The following is a 20288-nucleotide window of genomic DNA, read 5'->3' on the forward strand; positions in this document are numbered from 1 at the left end:
TGGTTCGACCTTAGCATCTGCTCAACTAGCGTCGAATGGACAATGAAACAAGCTCAATGCTTGATCGCTGGCAGAGAAACCTCGCGCAGCTGCCTAAACGTGTTCTTGCTGCCTTCTTTTTGCTTGGCGTCATCAACAATGTTCTATATGTCATTATTCTGAGCGCTGCGCTTGATCTCGTCGGCGCGAAGACTCCCAAAGCTATCGTTCTTCTGGCAAATATCTTGCCATCAGTGCTAGTCAAGCTTGTCGCGCCTTACATCTTCGAACACATACCTCACAGATTTCGTGTCATTGGCGTTGTCCTGACCAATATCGCAGGAATGCTCATTGTTGGTACCGGTGCAAGTCTAGCGCCTCGTATGGTGGGCATTGCTATGGCCAGCGCTGCTTCCGGTGCTGGAGAAATCACCTTCCTGCAATTATCCACGCACTATCCGCCCATAGCCCTTGCTGCATGGTCTAGCGGCACAGGTGGAGCTGGCATTTTAGGAGGAGTGCTCTATGTTGCATGCACAACATGGCTGCGCATCAGCCCTTCGTGGACTCTCTTGATGGCTAGTCTGCTACCGCTCATCATGGCGCTGAGCTTCTTTGTGCTTCTGCCTGCGAGAGAGTCAGTCAAATACGCCGTATTGGAGCCTCAGCCAGAGGAAGAGTCACAAGAGCTGGTCTCTGGTGAGAATGAACGAAGTGCAAAGGTCTCCGGCATCTTGCAAAAGATGAAGAGCGCCAGGCCCCTGCTCATTCCATACATGGCTCCACTCTTCCTCGTCTACTTTGCAGAATACACCATCAATCAAGGTGTATCGCCGACGCTTCTCTTTCCGATAAAAGAAATGCCTTTTGAGCGCTACAGAGACGTCTATCCGACTTATGCTACGCTGTATCAGATTGGTGTGTTCATCTCTCGTTCTTCATCGCCATTTATTCGCATCAGGCGCCTCTACATCCCTTCACTCTTCCAATGTGGCCTCCTGGCAATCTGCATCACTCAGAGCATTCGGTACTTTCTGCCAAACATCTATCCGATCTTCCTGCTCATTTTCATCGAAGGTCTTGCTGGAGGCGCTGTGTACGTCAATACTTTCGTCTCTGTCAGCGAAGATCCCTCCATTCAAGAATCTGAGCGCGAGTTTTCAATGGGTGTAATTGGAGTTGCAGACTCATTTGGGATTTTATGTGCCGCGGGCTTGAGTCTTTGGCTTGAAGGTCGGTTATGTGAGGCAAATATTGCAAGAGGTCGACCCTACTGCAGCCTCGAGTAGCCATCCCATAGGATCTTGTAGATGCAAAGGCAGAAGAAACATAGAAGGACTTGATCAGATGGGGGACCAGCTCCTCGGCTCCATCTCGCTTCCGGGATTTTGGATCTCCAGCTCAGGCGACAGCCGACATCCACGACCTACAATTGCTCGGTCGACAAACACGAAAACAGAGATGACAGAGCCTGATGCAGCGAGTCTTGCTCGACTCTCCATGACTGGACAAGCGAAGCGACGCAAGGTCGACTTGTATGGCGGGGCGATGTCGGCAGAACTTCCCGCAGAGCTGATTGACGCATCAGACCTGCGACAAGTACCCGACTATCAAGAGTGCTTTGTACATCCTGTACACAAAGATCAGTCTCTCATTATCGAGCTGCTCGATATCAATGACGATGAGGAAGGGGTGATCCCTACGAAAGATGCTGGTGTGGAGGAGATATTGAAAGCTTCCATCAGACGGCATTTCGCAGCCCTCGACGATGCTCAAGGCCCAGAAGATACCGTTAGTGTAGAAACGGCAAGTAATCAGACATTCAGCTTGGAAACACCCTTCACCGTTCCCAATGGCGGTGAAGCGATCCGTCAAGCAGCTATCTTGCAAGGAACGCATCGACTACAAAAGTTCAATGAGGGAACGCGCAAAAGGGTGAGAGTCGCCATGGCACTCGTGAGGCTCGAGGCAGTAGGCACAGAGTTGCTCATTACGCTCTTTGATGCTGATGAGACCGCAGGCGAAGGTGGATTGACGGATGATGAGGCAGACCAGCAACCAACAAAGAAACCGACATCGCCTGTCAGGGAGGCAGAAAAAGCACAGGCGATATCACGTTGGGACTCAGTATTGGCAATTATGCAGTCTGTGCGAATCTTGGAATGGACGTTATTTCCTGAATACGCACCGGATGGATACAGCAAGTGGGCATAATTGAAAAGACAGCATTGAAATTAGAATATATCGAACGGTTGAAATTACAGTACAATTCATCTCCAGAGATGAGAGAAACATGGGCTTGACTGGCAGTGACTGCAAGACGCTGGACAAGAGAATGACAGAGAATGACAGAGAATGATGGGCCTGTCACTCATTGACGGTTGGCATGTGGATCCATTGTGATACGCTGACATTGCTCTCAGCACGCACATGACTCGTCTCTGATTGCTTGAAGCCAAGCAATCCTTTGCCAGTCTGCGCGGCTGCGTCGCCCAATTGGCCACCAGCGCCCAAGACGGGCGTCGTTGGGCCACTCGCACCACCGAGCCAGGTACTCAACACAGTCGGATCCATCATGGGTGCACCTGTGATTGGGTCAAACGTGATATCATCCAATAGACTTGGACCACGTAAATGCATGTTGCGGGGTTTACTCGATCCAGCCATGATACTGGCCGCTGCGGACCCATGCGCACCGAAGGGTGCAGCTTCTTTACCAGGATGCGACGCAGCATGTTGCATGGGTTCTGCATTCTCCTTGTCGCTGACTTGACGCATTCCTTGACTCGTTGTTCGTGCAAGCGCAGGCAATGTCCGCGCCTTGAGTTCTGGTGAGCGCGATTGACTGCGCGTGACGCGTCGTGGGGGTGATAAAGCAGGTCCAGACTGGATGTACTCTGACGAGATGGTCCTTTGTGGCGACGCTGCAGCAGCTCGAGTTGATTTCTGCGGTGATACAGGAACAGAGCCTGTACGAGATGTCTTTTGCTTCTTGGGTGAGATGGGAGCAGTGCGCGACATCTCTGCAACAGATTCATCAGAGTGACCATGCTGAATGTATGAAGGACGCACTTGCATGCCATTTTGATTGGCAAGAGACCTGGGTGTTGCATGCTGGAACGTCACAGGCTGTGCTCGATTGGGTGACGCGTATGTATAGCGCTGCGGTTGCTGTTGCTGAGCATATTCTTGCTCTTCGCCAACACTACTCGTCTCGCTCTGCGCTTCAGACGGCTGTCGTCTCGGTCGTAGACGTTGTACGCCAGGTGCTTGTCGTGGCGCTGACGTTGGACCTTTGGTGCTTTGCTTTTGCTGCTGTGGTTCTTGTTGACCAGGAGGTGGATAAGTGAAGTTATTGAAGGACGCAGGCTGTCGTCCAACAGGCGCTCGCGGCTGCGGCGACGCAAGCAGCGTTGGGTGCAGTGGACCCTGCTGAGCTTGTTCATAGGACGACAATTGCGGTGTATCATAGGCACTGTACCGCATGGGTCCCTGATGTTCAGTATAGCCATAATTGCCCTGCTGATTGGGAAAGTATTGTAGCTGCTGTTGGCCCATATTTGCTTTGGGGGAAGCCTGTGCAGCTACCCAATATTGCTGCTCAGGAGAGAGCATGCTGGGTGTAGGCCAGTAACTCTGTTGCATCCGTCCGGTAGCGGAAGCTTGCGGTGGGTAGAGCAATGAGCCAAATTGCTCACCTGGCTTGAGCAATGGAGTGAAGCCACTGCCAGAGATACCGAGGCCCTGCTGCATACCATAAGGTGGTTGTCCAGCGTGTGCGCCTTGTGAGATATGCGGTGATGGTCGCTGTCTCGATTCGGGTGACATACTACGCTTGCCAGCCGGTGAATTGGGTCCATCCGTCAACGCAGGCGTGTTCATCATAGCTGCACCGTTGAATTTCGCTTCGCCCGTCTTGGTGTGGTATGTGCGTTTCGACTTGACGCTCAGCTGTTCAGAACCATCTGGATCGGCTTCGTCGTCTTCCTCCCCGCTTGCGTTGCCATTGGGATTCGGCGTGTTGGTTGCAGGAACAATATTGTAGGTATTGACAACAGCTACGCGTTCTCTAGCAACGCGCCAGACAGGCTGTGCAGGATCATCTGTTTGCATGGCCGGTGAGGTATCATAGTTGCGAATCGGATCAACGGTTGCGAAATCCTTTGTTATATATTTTTGCATCAGCTCCTGTGGTCCATCGGTGCTCTCGACGGAGCTGTAGACATGACACATTTGTTTGCCGTCAAACATGAGGACCACGACCTCTGTGTCGCACAGAATGCCGAGTTCATACGCTTTTTTGAAGATTCCATTGCGACGTCTGGTAAAGGTCACCTAGCTGTTAGCAATACTTCAGATTACTACCAATCAATCGAGGATGGGCCAGCAAGAGTGTTGAAGTGATGTCCAGTGCGCAGTGTGATGGCGCCGAAAAATCAAAACAAACACAAAAGCTCGTTGCACAGTCGCTCGTCGTTGCGGTAGAGAGGGAAGCGGCTTACCTTGCGTGTCTTTTCATCTGTGATGGGCTTGATCTGGATCTTCTTACGACCCATAGCGCAACGAGGATAGCTTCAATCCAATGTGAAAGTGAGTGTATGAAGTTGTCGTGGGCTGAAAGAGGGAGCCAGGCAACGCGGAATAGCAGGAAAAGGTGACGAGCGGGCGAACCCTTTCCACGAGATGTTTGAGCGGATTCTTGAGCAGCAAGAGGCGGGGGCCTTTCACTTGGACTTGACTTGATAGCTTGGCAGAAGTTGGCAGCAGCAGATAAAAGCCCGGGACTTGAGGTCGATTGTGAGCATCTCGATGAGGAATGGTAAACAAAATCTCCCGCAAGCGAAGAAGCCGACAGAGGAGAAGCGTGAGAGAGCGGAGGAGGCTCCAGGCCGGAGTCCAGCGGCCAGCCGTTCAACGACCGGCCGTGCACATGCTATAGCTAGACTAGCACATTATCAATTTATCAGACAACGGAGAAGTGCCGGGAGTAAGCGAAGGTCACCAGCTCCAAGCATAGTCGCGTCTAGCCTGGATCCTCCCAATTGCAAAGGCCGCGTCAGGGATCAGATGGGCGCGAAAACTGCGCAAGAGGGCTGGTTCCTGATACTCAAAGCAGGTCGCAAGACTTCATATAGGCCAGGCCTATGACACTCTAGCTGCACAAGCAGCTCAACTCTCAACGATCCTTCTTTGCCGTTCATACAACATTCGCCTACCGTGCGGAGACGGGCGGCATTCATCTATCGTGCAGCAAGATACACAACAATATGGAGAATAGACCTAAATTAGCTCTCTAATAGTCTCTATAGTCATCTTGATGCGTCTATGCACCCGTCACGCGTCGTGAGCTACCCGGACGCTTGTCAGCACCGGGCAACCGCGCACCAATCTCCTCATCATCTGAATCCGCTTCATTTCGGCCACCTAGCCGGTGTCCTAGACCAGGTGACGCGAGTCCTGCACTGTTACTGAGAGGATGTTCTGTCGTTGGCAAACCACCATGTCCCAATGATGATTCAGCGGCCCGTTCAGCAGTGACATAATTCGGTAGCTTATCAAACAAGAACTTGCCGCGGTGTTCGACAAAGTCAACGACCCAACTTGGTAGCAGCAGGAAGTCAACATGGCCAGAACCAAAGACATAGCCTGTTGCCATGGCGAACAAGTGGCCCAGGAAGCTAGAGCCAGGAAGGAGGAGTAGACTGACGAAGAGCGCGACGATAGGTGCTGTCCATGCGGGTATACTGCGGCCTGCAATCGTCCAACTTTCTTGACGAGAGACCATCGATTCAATGGCAAGCAGGGTAAAGACAAATCCACTGGCACCAGCGAGACCTGGTTCACTGCGCAGGATGGTACCTTCGAAGAAGCAGTACAGGAGACCAGGAACAGACTCGAAAGGGCCTAGTAGCATAGCTAGCGTGCGCAATGTGCCAAAGCGCAATTCGAATCGCGCCGCAAGAGGAACAAAGGCGATGACATTGAGTAGTAGATGGAGGAAAGAGAGGTGAACGAGCGGGTAGGTGGTCAACCGCGATACTAGTATTGTCAGTCAAATGGGTCGTCATGTGCAGCAAAACCAAAACAACATACGTTCCCAGTCTGGTATAATGGCACTTGGATAGAGCATAAAAGCATCATTGATACCAGAGACGAAGCTCAGTAGGAAGAAGAGCACCATGACAGCTGTAATGGCTTGTGTGAAGAGCGGCAGCTTTTTAGCGCGCTTGAGGGCGATGTCCATGTACGGACGCGCTTTCTCCAGGACATCGTTGGTTGCTGGCTGCATGGACATGTGCTGCTGCGAGCCAGTCAGAGTCAGAAGGGGCGAATACTTGGTACGTTTGTCCTGTTTGTGTGTACGCGTTTTCTTCTGTTTCGTCGTGTAGCAAATTTGAAGGAAAGTCGCAAGCGGTAGGCACAAACTAAAACGAAAGCTGCAGTCGATGAGCATGTCCCGGGTCCTGCCTGGCCTGCTCGTGGCAATAGGCGTCGGGGTCGCAAGCGGCTACTACACATTCCAACCCATGATTGTCGAAGAAGTCGTCGCTCAGTGAGTCTTGATCGCACCACAGACTAAAAGGTCCATCATCATGGAAGGCTGACTGCAGACAACACGGTGGCGATATCAAAGCGGCAGAGGCGGCAGTCGAAGCAGAGACGGGTGGCAAGAAGCTCTTCAACACTGCTGTACGTGATTTGGCAGAGAAGCGGGCGGCCCAGGACGAGCAGGTGAAGCAAGCGTCTGCTCTTCCTCCTGCTGGCAATGACGTCGCGCCGAGTGCAGCAAAGAAGTGAAGGATACCCAAGACATACCAGTCGGCATTGTGTAGATCATCGTACGAAGGAGTAGAGCATGAGCAACGAACAGACTCCGCTGCAGATGGAGGATGAGATCCTCGCGCGCTCAGAGGGCCTGCATCCCGGTGGCCTCAGCAGATCTACCCCGACAAACAGCGCAAAGTATGCCTTTCCCTGTCTCTAATTCCTACAGGCATAGACTAACGCATTAGCAATGGCAAACTCGAGGGCAATATAGCAGGAGCACCAGCAAGTGTTGGTTCACATCCGCAGCACAACCCGGCAGTCTTGTCGCATACACAACAAGCGCGTTCCATCACTTCTGATAAACCACACGTCTCCCTTGGTGATAAGATCAAGGGCCAGGCAAAAGTCATTGCAGGTGCGATGAAGCATGATGTCAATCTCGCACAAGAAGGTGAAGATTTGAAGGCCGGAGACAAAGATCGCTTGCATTAAATTATATTGAATGTTGAGCATATATCATACAGTGCAGCCTGGGCCCATTCAGAAGAGCTTCTTAGGTACTCAGATGCATGATAACAGTAAGGAAGCATGTCCATACAATAACGCACAGGCTAGCAGCTGCTGCCAGCGAGACCACAAAGAACGTATGCACATCGTAGTACTCAATGGACTGAACGGCATCGCGACTGCTCGCCATGAAGACCAAGGCCCCTGCCACTAGTGAAAAGGCCACAAGTGCTTCTGTGGGTGGCCGACTGGGCATCGTATCTTGCATTATATCAGGCCGTGCAAAAATAGACAAGTACGTCAAGAGACGGAAGACCGAGGCGATACAGAAGAAGTAGCCCCATATGGCATGCACGGTGCTTGCGAGCTCTGTGTCTTGATGGTGTTGGCTCATCAATAGGCCAGTGAAGAATGTCACAAGTAGTGGCATGATGTTGAGCACCGGCCGACGTGTATCTCGACTGCTATGCGGTGACAGTGTGAGACGGCGTAGCAGCTGCGATTCAAGTAATAGGCCCACACCGCCTGCGCATGCATAGAGCAAAGCAATACTCATATGCTGAATGTCCGTATGCGAGATAGGTTCCTTCGTATGACCAAGGCGTTCGAGAAACAGATTGAGCACGCCATAAGTAAAAATGAGACCACATTCGATCTGTTCAGCCGTCAAAAGGCGTGTACCATTGTGCGGTGCATTCCAAGCCATGCCCGAGGATGCAGTGATGCCAAGGTAGCGCAGAAAGACCCATAACCCAAAAATGAAGAAGACGGATGCTTTGATCCAGTGCGCAAGGCCATTGTAGATCTCATGGCCTCGAAAGAGACCGCCTAGGGTGGCGAGGCCGAGAAGGATCTGTGCATAAAAGGTGACAACCAGAAAGACCTTGTGAAAGTTTTCGACTAGCCTTGCTGCTCTCTGTTGTAAAGTCGTGTAAGTAGCTGCAGCGTGACAATCGCCCTGTGGACCATCCGACTCGAAACAGGGCAAAGTCTCTTGCGACTGGCCTGAAGCAAAAGATCCCGTAGGCGACACATCGCCAGCTTGCATGTCGTCAAGTTGAGACAGAGGTACAAAGTCGGCATCAACAGGTGCTTGCTTGTCCAGGAGGGCTTTGACTTGCGGCACAAAACTCAAACTTGATGTAACCAACACGTACAAAACGAGCGCGAAACCAAAAGTACGATGCAGCGCATGCTGGTACAAGTCCTCTGTCGCTTGTCGATGTATAGACGCAAAAGCAACGCCAATGATAAGGCTTAAACAAAGAGCAATATGCAATGCCGGGCGCAGGAAGCGCGCCGGCCATCGACTAGGCAAACGCTTCGTCGCAGGTGGGAACAGCACAAGTGGCAATAACAGCAGTGCCGCAGCAAGCATGCACAAAACATGAGCTATCAATACGCCTCGCGCATCCGACTGGAAGATGTAACTCGCAGGCTTGTCTGCTGTGGAGAAGGTGGTCCAATCCGCAAAGATGGGGTGTGTTGTGTTATGCGCGTGTGTCATGATGTGCCGGGTCGGGGACTTTGCTATCGCTGAATGTCAGAGGTTGGTTGAGGCAATGCGACATTCGCCCGGCTATTGTCTGAGTATATAACTTGGGCAGGAAGGCGATCCTATGTCGTCAACAAGAGGAGATCGCGATGATGCCGTCGAGCCGCGGAAGGAAAACAAAAATTTGTTCGCGATCGAGACAGGGGGCAGATCTGGACATGCACTAGACTGGGCTGGCCTCTTGGGGCGAGTGCTATGGGGCAAGATGACTAGATGACGAAGACGAAGACGGACACTGAATGAGCGACCTTCAATCTGCGTCCTGCCTGACATTTCGGGGCGTCGCTGGCGCGTCAAACAGAATGGGTGCATCGCACAATCCGTAGTGAATGACAGTAGCACGTTTAGCAGTACCCAGCCCCTTCACTACGCAGCTCGCAGCTGTCTTTCCTCTTTCACGGCGTACAGTGTATGTACAACCGAAGGCATCGCAGGACGATATGGACCACAAGCCAATAGAGCTCCTCTTTAGGTGCATGCAAAAGTCTCTATCGTCAGCTCCCAATCCTAAAAGTTGTTCTGCCTGGCCCACAGGATCAGAGAGAAGATTAGGCTTGATTAATCATAGCGGCCTAAAGAAAGGCCTGTCATGACAAGAATGACACACTTGATTTCATCATATCCGGGTCCGAGCTTGCTCAATACTTACCTTGATGGTATACCTGAAGGTTCAGTCGCCAGTCATGACCACATCTTGCGGTTCAGTCTTTGTAGCTGTCGCGCTGTCGGCAGCAGTTGCAGATTGACGGCTCGCCACGACAGCATCCGAGAGACGCTTCGCAAGAGCTTCTTTGCGCTTGACACGCAGCGTCAATACCTCAATAATCTCTGCTTGATCCTGGGTACTCAAGTCTGCATGCTCGATCGCCTGTGCAGCGACACGCGCCTGCTTGAAGACGTTCCTGAGCCTGACACCGTGTTCAGCGATGGCGTCGCTGCCATCTTGGCCTTTTTGTAGAGTCTCGAGCAATGCTGTGACTAGAGGTAGCGGATCACATGCAGTCAAGGCATCCATAGACTCGATGCTAGTAGAGAGAGAGAGAGTAGGGAGCTGCTATGGAAATGAGCAATTGTCGCCTTTCTCACGCTTCAGCACAAACTCAACGCAACCAGCAGCAGCAAGTCCACACTTTCCTTCGTCCAGTCCTCAAGACACAAGACAGCATGGGAGTGCCGGCATTCTTTCGATGGCTCTCGCGCAAGTATCCCAAGATTGTCGCCCCCGTAATCGAATCCCCGACAAAGGACGCAAATGGCGACGATATCCCAGTCGACATTACACAGCCAAACCCCAATGGTGAAGAGTTTGACAACCTCTATCTCGATATGAATGGTATTGTACACCCTTGTTCGCATCCAGAAGACAGGCCGCCGCCGAGAAATGAAGATGAGATGATGATGGAGGTGTTTCGCTATACAGATCGTGTAATTGGCATGGTGCGCCCGCGCAAGCTGCTCATGATTGCAGTGGATGGCGTTGCACCGCGGGCCAAGATGAACCAGCAGCGTTCAAGACGTTTCAGGTCTGCGCAAGAGGCAGAGGAGAAGGAAAAAAAGAAGGAAGAGGCGATCGCAGAAGTGATTGCTGGTGGCGGTCAGCCGCCTGAGGAGGGACCTAAGCCTTGGGACTCGAACGTCATCACCCCTGGTACCCCTTTTATGGATATTCTTGCCGCTTCCTTACGCTACTGGATTCAATACAAGCTGAACAACGACCCAGGGTGGAAGAACCTCAAGGTTATCATATCTGATGCATCTGTCCCTGGAGAAGGCGAACACAAGATTATGGAATTCATCCGCTCCCAGCGATCGGACCCTACACATGATCCCAACACGCGCCATGTTCTCTACGGTCTGGATGCAGATCTCATCATGCTGGGTCTCGCCACACATGAACCTTACTTTCGTGTCTTGCGAGAAGACGTCTTCTTTCAACAAAACAATGGCAGCTGCCGCAATTGTGGTGAACGTGGTCACTTTGCGGCAGATTGTACAGTGACGGTGGAAAAGAAGGGGCCCGACAAGCTTGCACCTCCCAAGCCATTTATATGGCTCAATGTGGCGATATTGCGAGAATATCTAGAAGCAGAACTCAGCATACCCGGTCAACAAACTCCCATGGATCTTGAACGCGCCATAGACGACTGGGTCTTCATCATCTTCTTTGTTGGCAACGACTTCTTGCCTCACTTGCCAAGTCTTGATATTCGCGAAGGTGCCATCGATACGCTTGTCTCTCTCTGGAAGCGCAACCTTGATCGGCAAGGCGGGTACATCACATGTGACGGCACCGTTGATCTAAGTCGTGCCCAGCACATGCTCGACGGCCTTGCTGAGCAGGAAGAAAGCATCTTCCGACGCAGGCAGTCGGAGGAAGAACGGCGTGTTGTGCGCGAAGCCGATCGTGCACGACAACGCAACGAGCGCGCGCCAAAAAAGCCACGCGTGATGGCGGATCTTGGCAGCGCAGACAATGTATCCATCAATAGTCCTGCTGCAGCGACACCTGCTGCGTCCACCGCGCCAGTCCCTGCAACGTCGAAAAATAAGGGCAAGGCAACTGTCCCGGAACCTTTGGGTTTGCATGACTTGTCGAAACCTATCAATGGCCCACAGATGAGCAACAAAGATGTTGTTGCCAACAGAAAAGCGCTACGGATGGGAGATGCGTCGGAAGCCAACATGTCTGCTGCAGCAAAACTCAAGGCTGATTTGCTCAAGCCCAAACTGTCAGAAGCTGCAAAGGAGGCTACATCTGAAGAGGTTGAACTTCCCAAGAAACGCGGCTTCGGCGAGTTTGCTGATGACGGCACGGCAACACCTCTCTCCGTCGCTACCGAGAATGAGGTGGACTCGGATACCGTTGATCCTATGGCAGATACTGTTAGGCTTTGGGAAGAGGGCTACAAGGATCGTTATTACGTGCAAAAATTCCAAGCGGACCCAGAAAATATTGCTTTCCGCAGATCTATTGCACGAGATTACGTCGAAGGACTCGCATGGGTGCTCTTGTACTACTATCAGGGTTGTCCATCGTGGACTTGGTTCTACCCGCATCATTACGCCCCTTTTGCGTCTGACTTTGATCAGATTGCGGATGTGCAGATTAATTTCACAAAAGGCGAGCCAGCAAGGCCTTATGAGCAACTGCTTGGTGTCATGCCAGTCGCGTCGAAGCATGTCCTACCGGAGCCATTGCAGCATCTCATGACAGATCCCAAGTATGGCATCCAAGACTTTTATCCACTCGACTTTCCTGTCGACTTGAATGGCAAGAAGTTTGCATGGCAGGGTGTTGTCTTGTTGCCTTTTATTGATCAAGGTCGGCTCAAAGAAGCGTGTGCTAAGGGCTATGAGCTTCTCTCGCCCGAAGAATCGGCTCGCAATAGCCGTGGCTACGAAGTCCTCTACTTTTCAGAAGATAACGAGCCGTTGTATGCGCAAGTGGTCCACAAGCTTTTTTCGAAAAAGGCAGTCAAGAAGGACAAGGTGCAGCTCGACATGCGCGCTTCAGGAGGCTTGGCAGGCAAAGTCAACAAGGATGAAGCGTTCATTCCCAATGCTGCCGTGCCATTCCCGCTCAAGGTGGAGAACAAGTGGCCTGATATCGAATCGGACAAAAGCATGTCGGTGCGTTACTTTTACCCAAAGTCCAAGTATGTGCATAAAAGCATGCTTCTCAAGGGTTTGACCCCACCACCTAGAGTGTTGGATCGCAGAGACCTGGACCATGTCCGATATGGCACCGCTCCACGCAGTTATTCAAATAACAATGATCGATACGGCAACAACAATCGTTCACGCGACACGCAAGACCCTGCTGCGCATCAGCGCGCCCCAGCAGGTTCTGGCCAAAATGGACAAAACTCCGGGCTACCGTGGCAGCAACGCCAACAACGTCGTCAACAGCAAGATGGTTGGCAAGGGTATGGGCAACCACAGCAAGTCTATCAGCCTGCACCTGTGATGCCCTTTGGGTCCGGTCCGCCACCTTCTAGAGATATGATGCCGGTACCTATTCCTGGCTTCATGCCAATGGGTATGCCTGTGCCAGCGATGCCGCCAGTGCCTTTGCCAGGACAGCAGCAGCCTTATGGTGCACCGTATGGCCAGCAACAGTACGGTCAACAACAATATGGTCAGCAGCAACGGCAATACCCTGGCAACGGAGCGGATCCGTACAGCAAATATCAAGGGGGCAATGGTTACAGTAATGGTGGTCAGAATGGAGGGCAATGGCAGGGATATCAACACTAGAGACTGTGGTCGCTGCAGCCGGCATGTAAAAAGCACATGTACCAAATCATCTTTTCACTTTCCTCCTGCGTATTGAAGTGACCATTGTTGAAGATGTCCTCCATGTCCATTATCGCCCCTCAGACGACGGTCTTGGTCGCTTTTCCGTCTCTTCGCAGACTGGTAACAAAGGTGTCTTTTCACCCTGTGTGTCTTCGCCGTCCGCCACCAAATCACATAGCGCTGACATGATGAAAAGCGCAGCGGCGAGGAGTGCAACGTAAACTGATGGCCCGGGATCAACGGTGTCCATTGGCGTAGTTGAGATGAAGCTTCAAAAGGTCTTTGCAGAGGCTATAAGCACAGCAGTCAGCTGAATCTGCTGAGTTGTTTGCAGTATCATTTGAATTTCTCCTGAATGTTATGATATACGAGGCTGACCAAGTGTTTGTACAAATGCTTGCACCGGCCAATTTATTGAATCCTTGATAGAAAGATACTCTACTACAATGTCTTCTCAAATACTTCGGGCTATATAAATTTTAGTTTGCCAGGCCTGCTCATACCGCTCGTTGAAGGTCGTTTGAGGCTTCAAAATTCCAGGGGCTTGTCAGGATGAAATTTTGTTGAGTATCCACGCGACTTTACAAACTTTGAGGGCTTGGACGGTGCTTTTACTACTTTCGGGTCTTACTGCAGAACGAGTAAGCTTTCGGAATTTGAAACATTTGCGAGAATGGATGGCAATTATGGCATATTGTGGACGCCAGATCGTGCTGAGCAGACGGGGAGCTTTAATCCCCTGAGTTTATCGAAATTGCTTGCTCAGCTCGGATTTTGAAAAGGAATTCGTAAATTCTGAGGGCTAAAGGAACGGTACATAGATTTGCAGTCTCAGACTTGGGTTTTCTCTCTATAGTTGCACAATCGCGCTTAGACCACGGCAACAGTCTGCTGTGCTCGCGACTCGTAAGCAGGAGCCACTTCAGGCTCCTCCTCATCAGCGGATGCATCCATAAGACGCTGGCATTCCTGCTTCTCGGCATCGTTGAAGCCGTACTTGACAAGCATACCATCAGCACCCTTCTTGGCCTCATCACCAGTAAGCTTGCGATAGACAAAGATGCCGATAGTGATGAGAGAGGCAAGGGTCATGAGTGCAGCAAAGACCACAATGACAATGGCGGCTGCGCGCTCAACAGGAGAGAAAGTCTTGAGGAGAGTCGTCGAAGGGAGGGTACCTTCCTTGCTAAGTGGGTGATTGGTTTGCTGAGAGGGTATTGGGCGCAAGTGCTTTGCGAGCGGGTTCGGAATGCGCATCACACAGTGTTCCTGGATGGTGACGACCAAATACTGGACAACGAACTTGGTGTGGTCTGCAAACTCAAAGACGCGCGTGACGAGGTACCTGTGAAGCTCGTACATGATAACAAGTCTGCTGCCAGCGTTGTCGTCGTCACCAGAAGGAGGAGCCTCGTCATTGCACTCGTCCTGAGGAATAGGGGAGGCCCATGCGGGCAACTGGGTGTCAGCTTTGGCCTTCTGAAACATGAAGTGTTTCATACGAAGAGGGCAAGGAGTTGCAAGAGTAGTTTGACAGACATCATCGACATGGTGAGACCAGGTGTAGATGAATGGTCACTTGTTTGAGCGCGGACGTGGCTTCAAATACCCTAATTTTCAGGGGTATCACCGCTTGTAAATGCCAAGAGGCCACGTTTCGGAAGTCAGATATCCGTGTTTGTCAACTTGGCAAATGTTACTACTCTACATGTGAAGACGTGGTCCAGACGCGGCCATGGCACCTTCCGTGTCGAAGCGAGATACCTCTGCCGCAGTGGCGGAGTGAACGCCGAGCTTAAACCAGTCTGGCATACCCCTCAGCGCTGCACCGATTGTGACTGACCGGGGTAGCATCACAGTGTGCGATTCTCCGGAGAGGATGACATTGGCAATGGCCTCAGCTACTGTGTCAACGTGCATCACCTTGGGTCCTTTGTTCTTCTCATTCATGTGTCCTTCGATGAGTGGCGTCTTTGTCCACAGCGGGTGAATGATGGATGTGCGGATTTTGGGCGTGTTGTGAACGTACTTGACTTCCATTGTGAGTGACTCGTGGAATGCCATGGCTGCGGCCTTGGACATGCCGTATGAGGATAAACCAACAGGTGAAACCAAAGAGGCCATGCTTGCAATAGTGATAATGTGACCGTGATTGCGTTCCACCATTCCAGGCATAAATTCTTGGACTGTGTAGTAATGACTCACACAGTTGATGGCCATGACCTTGTTGATCAGATTGTCGGTATGCTCGAGGATCGGAGCACCATTTCCTATTCCTGCATTATTGCAGAGAACTGTGACTGCTCCAAGGTCCTTCTGGATCTGAACATGGGCCTTCTTTAAAGACTCGCGTGAAGTTACATCTGCCACGTAAAACTTCATATTGGCGGGTGGTGTTTTCAGTGGCTGTTGGATATCCAAGCCGGCCACTTTGCAGCCTTTGGCACACAGCATTTCTGCTACGCGAGCACCGATACCAGAAGATGCGCCTGTAATCACAACCACTTCCCGCGTCCAGTCGTATTGATCAGTCACGCCATTGTTGCGTGCCTTCCACGAGAGCCAGTCGCTCGCCTGTTTCAAGATGGACAAGCCAAAGAAGACGCTAGCAATGGAGATGGGCCAAGTCCTGTTTTCACGAATCCGGAACCAGCTCAGCAGGTCCCTTGAGAGAGGCGCCTGTGCTTTATTGAGAAGGTAGAGGAGCACACCTCCCGTGAACAGCGGATTGTTGCCAGTGTAGTCGTTGAGGGCCATAAGTGAGTCTTGGGAGAATCCATCTCTGTGTCCGAATATCTTGCGAGAAGCCATCTTGAGTATGTGAAACGTTGGCCCAAGATGCAGTGTGCCGCCAAGATATAAACTTTGTGTCGGCTCACCTGCGGCGCGGCTGCGTATGACGCTTTGTGTGGGAGGCAGTCTGGGGAAGATGCCTCGGTCCAAATTCGAGATTGGCACTCTGGCTCGAGATGGGAACTTGGCGGAGTGTCAGCTGGTTTTGCCGTCTGACAACAGAACGCCGATTGCAAGCTCGTGTGCACCGCAGCACAATCTCGCTCCTCGCTGGACTAGAGCTCAGCTCTACTTGTCTTTGCCATTGCTTCCATCGGCGCCAAGATACCTAGGTATGCAGGCTCTTGACTGATCAGATGGTGAAGGGCAAAGCACTTTTGCTGGATGAATGGCCGCATCTAGCCAAAAGCTAAAAGGCTGCGATATCTGTCATGCTCGACACTCTGTATGCAACAGACATCAGGGAAACTCCTTTACTGACGGCTGACGACCTCTGCTGCATGCATCGGCTCTGCTGCTTGACTTGTGTTGGAGTTTAGCTTCCATGCAGGCATGCAGGGCTTATACATCGAAAGAATAGATCTCCAAGGGCAAAGTCTCGAAGAGCACAGCGCTACAGGGCTTTTCAGTGCCGTAAGAAGCTACTGCGCTTGTTTGAAGGCTTTTTGAACCTAAAGGTACGCGACTACATCAAGTGACAAGTACATCAGAATGGCAGGCAACGTCAGTCTCAGTATGGTGTCTACAAGTTCAGCATGTAAACAGCACACTGACTCTGAAGCTGCCAGACTTGCCTAGCACTTGCTCCGGTCGTGAATCCAGCACAAAGAGTCTGTCTTGAGATGACTCGATGGGTTTGCCCCACAGCAAGTCTCGGAAATCGACGCAGACACATGGCCTTGGCACATGAATAAGGGACACAGAAGTGCACAGTGAAGTATGCGAGCAGTGACTATTCAGACACAGCGGGCTCAACGGATGCGCTGCTTTTGGAGGGTTTGCCGCGAAGCAAGTAAGCTGCAACCACGCAGCATACAGCGCACAGCTATCTTGCCATTTCCAGCAGTACACATGGTCTAGAAGACACAGGATACATATGAGCGCAGTATTAGGCAAGTTGTGGTGTGTGTCGAGGGAGGGAGAAGGGGGCCCGACGTCACTCACCCCTGACTTTCCCACGCGCACATCGCGCAATTGGGCTTCCTACTCTACACACGAACCAGTCGCAGACCATTTAGAGAGGCTCCTGAGTCTAGAAGGGGAGGGGGCACTTTCTTCTGCCAAGACAGTCTTGCCCGCTCATCAGGGCCATCGGACTTGTCCATGCCTTCCTTCAATAAGTAGACAGTGCCGTGCGCACAAACACGAAAAGACCACTTTTACCCAGGATGACCAGTCCATCGGGCTCCAAGGCCAGCAACAGCTCAACAGCTCCATCGACCGCATCCCGGAAACAGGCTCTTGCCATGCCGCTCCAATCACCACAGCATTCACTTCGCGGTCGGAGTGCGACCGTAACGGGTACACCTACTAGCAGATTTCCACAACCCAGACAGCACAGTTTCCAAAGCGCATGGACATCCAATGACCTGGCTGCCTCTGACCGGCAAGTTTTCTCCGTACCGTCAACAAACAGTGGGAGTCGTCCGCTATCCTTAGCGCAAAAAGTCAAACGATTCCTGACAACACGCTCAAGGCCCAACCTAAAGGAAGACGCTGGCCCCATCAGCCCATTGGGATCAGTACCGCAGCTACCCATTACAAGGCTAGACACCAGATCTAGGGGCGATACTGGCCAACGCATCCGATCTGATCCGATTTCGTTGAGTACCAGCAACCTCTTCAAACCGCCACGTACATCAGACGGTAGTTTTGTCACTGCACGAGAGTACCTGTCTCTTGACCCTCCCCCGGCCTCTTACCGCATCTCATCGCCTACTGCGCGAGAGTCTGATACGTTGCTGCAGTTGCTGCGATTACAGACAGGGGCTCCATCCACAACAGACTTGCGAGAGCCAGACACGCCATCGCTGAAGCAGATGGAGACGCAACTGGATGATCCGGATATCGCTGCATTGCGAACTAAAACGGCAGCCTTTATCACTTCGCTCAAAACATCCACGTCTGACTTTGACAGTGTCTTGACGTCGTTGGTCATGTTTCAGCGAGAAACGGAGAGTGCCATTATCCGTCGGATGAGTGCAGAGCGACGAAAGCGCAAGCCACTGCCGTACAAAGACTTGTATCGCAGTTCTGAAGAGACATCCGTGTCGCCAACAGACTATCCCTCCGAATTTTTGACATGTGTGGGTGGTCGAACAACCACGGGTGTTGACGGACAGAGGGGTACGATTGACCAAGTGACGCATCTGCAGCCTCCACCGCCAAATTTTAGTATTCCATGGCATCAGCAGCGTCCTTCAAGCGATCTTGTGTTGCCGCCACCTGCACTGGAGCCAAAGGACAAGACATTGCTCGACAGCAGCGGTATTGAGGCAGACAAGACGCCCTTGCAAGTTCGTCGTTGCGTACGCAAGAATTCAGAAGACAGGCAGCGAAATCGCAAGTCGACTGTGATTGAAGCACGCTGCTACACGGCCTCGACTTCATTTCATGAGCCTATTCCGGTGTCGCCTGAGAAGGCACGTTCTTCAGTTTGCACGACGCCTAGATCGCCGCAAACTGCATCACCCAATTTGACAGCAGCATCGACGAAGACTGGTGCCCCTGAGTCTGCACACAGGCCGTCGTATGAGCGTAGACGGCGGGTTCCATCGAGCACAGAGGGTAAATCTGACTGCTCAGTGCTGTTTGTCTAGATGCTCCCTCTCTCTCTCAGCCTGTGTGTGGTATATTCTATAGACTATTGCCGTGGACTTCTCTTCAGAGTGTTGGTTTGTAGCAGACTCAGCCTCAATTGGCAACTTTCTGTCCCGCGATTCGAGTGACGACGGACAAGACAACGCGACCCTCATCTACGCATCGCTTGACCAGGCTGAGCCTTCCTTAAACTCGACTCAAGATGCCGCTCAAGGGCCTGCTGCACTCTATCGGGCAGCCAGAGTCTTACAGTAAAAAGAAGCACTATCGCATGGGAAGGACATTAGGCGCAGGCACGTATGGTATTGTGCGTGAAGCGACGCATGACAAGTTTGGACAAGTTGCCGTCAAGATCATCGAGAAGAAGACCGTCAAGGGTACGTATCGAGTTTGCGCATTCATGGAGCGCTGACGAGTAGGACATGAGGACATGGTGCATGATGAAATTAAGCTCTTGGAAACGCTCGACCATCCTCACATTATACATTTGAAGGAGCACTTTGAGTCCAATACAAAGTATGAATTGTCATCTAATCAACGCTGTCTAACCATCAGATTCTACGTGGTCACGAGCTTGGCGACTGGAGGCGAGCTATTCGATCGTATTTGCGAACTTGGCAAGTTTACAGAACGCGATGCATGCACACTCATCAACCAAGTCCTCTCTGCAGTCTTGTACCTGCATGAACGTCATATCGTTCATCGTGACTTGAAGCCAGAGAATTTACTCTATCTCACACCCGAATTTGACTCTTCTCTCGTTGTGGCTGATTTTGGAATTGCAAAGGAATTGCAAACGGAGAATGAAACACTCAAGGCTATGGCTGGTAGTTATGGTTATGCAGCACCGGAGATATTGAAACGTACGGGACACTCGTATCCTGCTGATTTATGGTCACTCGGTGTCATTTGCTATACCATCTTGTGTGGGTATAGTCCATTCAGGGCTGAAGACCGTGACGAGCTGATTGCAGAAACCTGTCGTGCTGATGTATGTCTCTCAGTAAACAAGTCCTCGGCTAATTCCAGATTGTCTTTCATACAAAGTACTGGAAGGATATCTCAGAAGATGCTAAAGACTTCATCCTCGGCTTACTCAACCCAGACCCAAAGAAGCGCAAAACGGCACAACAAGCAAAAGAGCATGTTTGGCTCACTGGCAAGACTGCCACCACTTCAGACTTGCTACCAAACGTCAGTGCTGGTTTCAATGCAAGGAAACGATTCCGTAAAGCTATTGAGATGGTGCGTTTAGCGAATCGACTCAAGGCGATGGAAGTCAGTGACGAGGAAGAGGGTCCAAACGAACAAACAGATGCAGAAAGCGTCTCGCAGGCAGTTTCGCAGATGAGTATCGATGATCGCTTATTGGCGCCATCGAACAGTGCGAGCGGTGGGACGAGTCATGTTAGAAAGAATAGCGTTGGTCGCAAGTTCAAGAGCCACTCGGAGGTGTTTGCAGAGGTTGTTAAGGCGAAGGTCAGGGAAGCACAGGTTGATGCTGAAGCAGTCAGTCCTGCTCAGCCAGAGAAGTAGAAAGAAGTTCCTTTTCATGATTATCATAATA

General features: G+C 51.5%; 12 protein-coding genes across 12 annotated transcripts; 7 read left to right on the plus strand and 5 right to left on the minus strand.

The window, feature by feature from the left end:
• Positions 1-56: 56 nt before the first annotated feature.
• BCR37DRAFT_350745 (protein BTN1) lies at positions 57-1268 on the plus strand (the record flags this gene model as incomplete). Its single annotated transcript, XM_040868033.1, has 1 exon — positions 57-1268. One exon carries the CDS (start codon positions 57-59, stop codon positions 1266-1268), a length of 1212 nt encoding a protein of 403 aa, XP_040723109.1.
• Positions 1269-1440: 172 nt separating this feature from the next.
• On the plus strand, positions 1441-2193 carry BCR37DRAFT_394817 (uncharacterized protein; the record flags this gene model as incomplete). The annotated part of the gene is made up of 1 exon (XM_040871525.1): positions 1441-2193. One exon carries the CDS (start codon positions 1441-1443, stop codon positions 2191-2193), a length of 753 nt encoding a protein of 250 aa, XP_040723110.1.
• A 153-nt stretch (positions 2194-2346) lies between these two features.
• Positions 2347-4535, minus strand: BCR37DRAFT_394818 (uncharacterized protein; the record flags this gene model as incomplete). The annotated part of the gene is made up of 2 exons (XM_040871526.1): positions 2347-4314; positions 4482-4535. 2 exons carry the CDS (start codon positions 4533-4535, stop codon positions 2347-2349), a joined length of 2022 nt encoding a protein of 673 aa, XP_040723111.1.
• Positions 4536-4680: 145 nt separating this feature from the next.
• Positions 4681-5330, plus strand: BCR37DRAFT_382621 (uncharacterized protein). Its single transcript, XM_040869915.1, has one exon. The coding sequence runs from the start codon at positions 4789-4791 to the stop codon at positions 5125-5127; it is 339 nt and encodes a 112-aa protein (XP_040723112.1). The 5' UTR covers positions 4681-4788; the 3' UTR covers positions 5128-5330.
• Positions 5303-6274, minus strand: BCR37DRAFT_400447 (uncharacterized protein; the record flags this gene model as incomplete). Its single annotated transcript, XM_040871802.1, has 2 exons — positions 5303-6018; positions 6073-6274. The coding sequence occupies 2 exons, from the start codon at positions 6272-6274 to the stop codon at positions 5303-5305; spliced, it is 918 nt and encodes a 305-aa protein (XP_040723113.1).
• A 157-nt stretch (positions 6275-6431) lies between these two features.
• On the plus strand, positions 6432-6777 carry BCR37DRAFT_394820 (uncharacterized protein; the record flags this gene model as incomplete). The annotated part of the gene is made up of 2 exons (XM_040871527.1): positions 6432-6532; positions 6591-6777. The coding sequence occupies 2 exons, from the start codon at positions 6432-6434 to the stop codon at positions 6775-6777; spliced, it is 288 nt and encodes a 95-aa protein (XP_040723114.1).
• A 58-nt stretch (positions 6778-6835) lies between these two features.
• BCR37DRAFT_394821 (uncharacterized protein) lies at positions 6836-7239 on the plus strand (the record flags this gene model as incomplete). The annotated part of the gene is made up of 2 exons (XM_040871528.1): positions 6836-6942; positions 6993-7239. The coding sequence occupies 2 exons, from the start codon at positions 6836-6838 to the stop codon at positions 7237-7239; spliced, it is 354 nt and encodes a 117-aa protein (XP_040723115.1).
• Positions 6950-8950, minus strand: BCR37DRAFT_120851 (uncharacterized protein). The gene has a single exon (XM_040865990.1). It carries the CDS (start codon positions 8759-8761, stop codon positions 7301-7303), a length of 1461 nt encoding a protein of 486 aa, XP_040723116.1. The 5' UTR covers positions 8762-8950; the 3' UTR covers positions 6950-7300.
• A 4988-nt stretch (positions 8951-13938) lies between these two features.
• BCR37DRAFT_382629 (uncharacterized protein) lies at positions 13939-14658 on the minus strand. Its single transcript, XM_040869916.1, has one exon. It carries the CDS (start codon positions 14606-14608, stop codon positions 13979-13981), a length of 630 nt encoding a protein of 209 aa, XP_040723117.1. The 5' UTR covers positions 14609-14658; the 3' UTR covers positions 13939-13978.
• A 154-nt stretch (positions 14659-14812) lies between these two features.
• Positions 14813-15958, minus strand: BCR37DRAFT_370937 (uncharacterized protein; the record flags this gene model as incomplete). Its single annotated transcript, XM_040868340.1, has 1 exon — positions 14813-15958. The coding sequence occupies exon 1, from the start codon at positions 15917-15919 to the stop codon at positions 14813-14815; it is 1107 nt and encodes a 368-aa protein (XP_040723118.1). The 5' UTR covers positions 15920-15958.
• A 1331-nt stretch (positions 15959-17289) lies between these two features.
• BCR37DRAFT_394827 (uncharacterized protein) lies at positions 17290-18720 on the plus strand (the record flags this gene model as incomplete). Its single annotated transcript, XM_040871529.1, has 1 exon — positions 17290-18720. One exon carries the CDS (start codon positions 17290-17292, stop codon positions 18718-18720), a length of 1431 nt encoding a protein of 476 aa, XP_040723119.1.
• Positions 18721-18845: 125 nt separating this feature from the next.
• BCR37DRAFT_382631 (CAMK/CAMK1 protein kinase) lies at positions 18846-20286 on the plus strand. Its single transcript, XM_040869917.1, has 4 exons — positions 18846-19098; positions 19141-19237; positions 19277-19712; positions 19751-20286. The coding sequence occupies exons 1-4, from the start codon at positions 18924-18926 to the stop codon at positions 20255-20257; spliced, it is 1215 nt and encodes a 404-aa protein (XP_040723120.1). The 5' UTR covers positions 18846-18923; the 3' UTR covers positions 20258-20286.
• Positions 20287-20288: the final 2 nt, after the last annotated feature.

This window comes from Protomyces lactucae-debilis, assembly GCF_002105105.1.
Source record: "Protomyces lactucae-debilis strain 12-1054 chromosome Unknown BCR37scaffold_19, whole genome shotgun sequence".
Classification (NCBI taxonomy): Eukaryota; Fungi; Ascomycota; class Taphrinomycetes; order Taphrinales; family Protomycetaceae; genus Protomyces; species Protomyces lactucae-debilis.